This window comes from Gossypium arboreum, chromosome 7 (assembly GCF_025698485.1).
Source record: "Gossypium arboreum isolate Shixiya-1 chromosome 7, ASM2569848v2, whole genome shotgun sequence".
In the NCBI taxonomy this organism is placed as follows: domain Eukaryota; kingdom Viridiplantae; phylum Streptophyta; class Magnoliopsida; order Malvales; family Malvaceae; genus Gossypium; species Gossypium arboreum.
In genome coordinates, this window is record NC_069076.1 from 95,532,742 (window position 1) to 95,534,706 (window position 1,965).

Here is a 1,965-nt window from a genome sequence, read left to right on the forward strand (position 1 = left end):
CGTTATATTGACTCATTTTGGCTTTCAATTCAAAGCGGTGGAATCTTTTAGGGTTTGGTTTGGTATGAAAGGAATAAACTGCTGGAAGAAGGAAAAAGCATGGAGTTAAGAAAACGATAAAGAAAAAGTAACTTCCTCATGTTGTTACGTCATAAGGGTATCTCTATCATTAAAACCCTACTTAAAGTCATTAAATGAGATTTGTAATGCCAGAAAAGATTTTAAGAAACAAAACAAACTTCCAAATTTTCCATCGAAAAGAAATTTTTTATAAATCGAATAGAAAATTTTAAAACCCACACTCACAAAATTGTCCGTTGATGGGTCCCCTAATTTGCATGGGCTAATATTTCCACGTGGCCTTCCTGCATGACCACGTAAATTTAAGAATTAGAAACGCTCCACCTTTTCATAATTCATTGTCTCAGGAAATATCAACTTTTTGGCAAGTTTCTTGACTTGGTAAGGTTATTATGAGTGTATGAGTAGGATGATTTTCTCGAGAAAATGGAAACCCTTGACAACAAATTTTCTCGCTGGACAAACAAGCAACGTTTACGTTTTACTACCCTTACAAGGTCCTATATATAGTCACCGACATTTGTACTTCTATTCTCGTTAAACACTCGTTCTCTCTCTCTCTCTCTCTCTCTCTCTCTCTCTCTCGGTTTCGTGTTCCTTTGCTGAGAAAGCCTTTCATTTCCCCTCTCTTTTTCAATGAAGAAAGCTAAGATTAACTCCGTGTATGGAGGAAGAGGAAGAAAGAGATGCAAAGAAAGAGTAGAAGAGAGCGGGAACTCATCAAAGAGTACGATCATGACTGAAAAGGGAAGAACAAACGGGGTTAGGGCTACCAAAGCTCTATCAAACATTCCCAATAACCGAACGATTGTAACAAGGTCGATGGCGATGAAAATAATGGAGCAGGAAGATGAAGAAACGTTGTGCGAGGTTCAGATTATTGAGATTAGGGAAGAGGAGAAGAATGATGATAACAAACCTATGGAGCTGGTGCAGGAGCAGGAGCAGGAACAGGAGCAGGAGCCACAGCCGCAGCCGCAGCCGCCTGCCAACGAGGTGGCTGTGGTGGAGAATAAGGGAGATGGTGTGGAGGAGTTGACCTTGGATGACTGGCCAATTACATTTAGGTTTGACGACGAATGGCCGTGGTCCAAAGTTAGGTATGACTCTGGATGGTATTCCTGTTGGGAGTCCATGAATGGTGATTTTTGGACACCCGTGAGAGATCCCAGCCAGGAGTCTGTTTGGAGTGGTGATCTATGGGAATTTAAACCATGAAACCAAAAAGCCTTGGAAGATTGCCTATTCTTGTTGTTGTTAGTCTTTAAGGATTATCTATGTTTTAGTTTATCAATGTTATTGTTGTTGTTCTTGTTTGTGTGTGTGTCACAGTCTTAGAGAGTTATCTTTAGGTACAAATGCAATACTGCAAACAGCTGTATAATTACTTTTATACATGTTTTCTTAGATTCAAGTATTTTATAATATGAAGTTGAATTATCTGCTTAATTTAATTTCCTGATGCTGATCATTTCAATCCTTTCTTCTAGAGTGCTAACTTGAGAGACCATAAGAAATTATTTTCATTATAAGGTTACTTAGTACTGTTCATCTGACTTAGATCCGAGCCTGATTGAAATTTAGATATAGCCAACTGGTTCTACTTGGTGTAAATTCTGTTCTTTCTGTCTCTAAATTTTGTCCTTAGGTCATGACATTAGGATTAGAAGCATTAGATTTACATATTTAGTTCGATTGCAAGTCCTTACCATTGAAAACTTACTTCTTTGAAGGTATGGAAAGGTTTATTGAAACCATGGGTCCGTCCATAATTTAAGACTGTGACTAACATCTCTCTTAGCATATTTCGGTGCAAAATGGCTAGCAGGTGTGTGTTCTTCAAACCCTTTGTTTAATTAACCTGAATCAAGAGTATCATAATAA

The 1,965-nt window shown here is 38.1% G+C and overlaps 1 protein-coding gene across 1 annotated transcript; it reads left to right on the forward strand.

Annotated features, from left to right (window-relative positions):
- The first annotated feature begins 717 nt into the window (after nt 1–717).
- On the forward strand, nt 718–1,299 carry LOC108458978 (uncharacterized). The gene has a single exon (XM_017758357.1). The coding sequence runs from the start codon at nt 718–720 to the stop codon at nt 1,297–1,299; it is 582 nt and encodes a 193-aa protein (XP_017613846.1).
- The last annotated feature ends 666 nt before the right edge of the window (nt 1,300–1,965 follow it).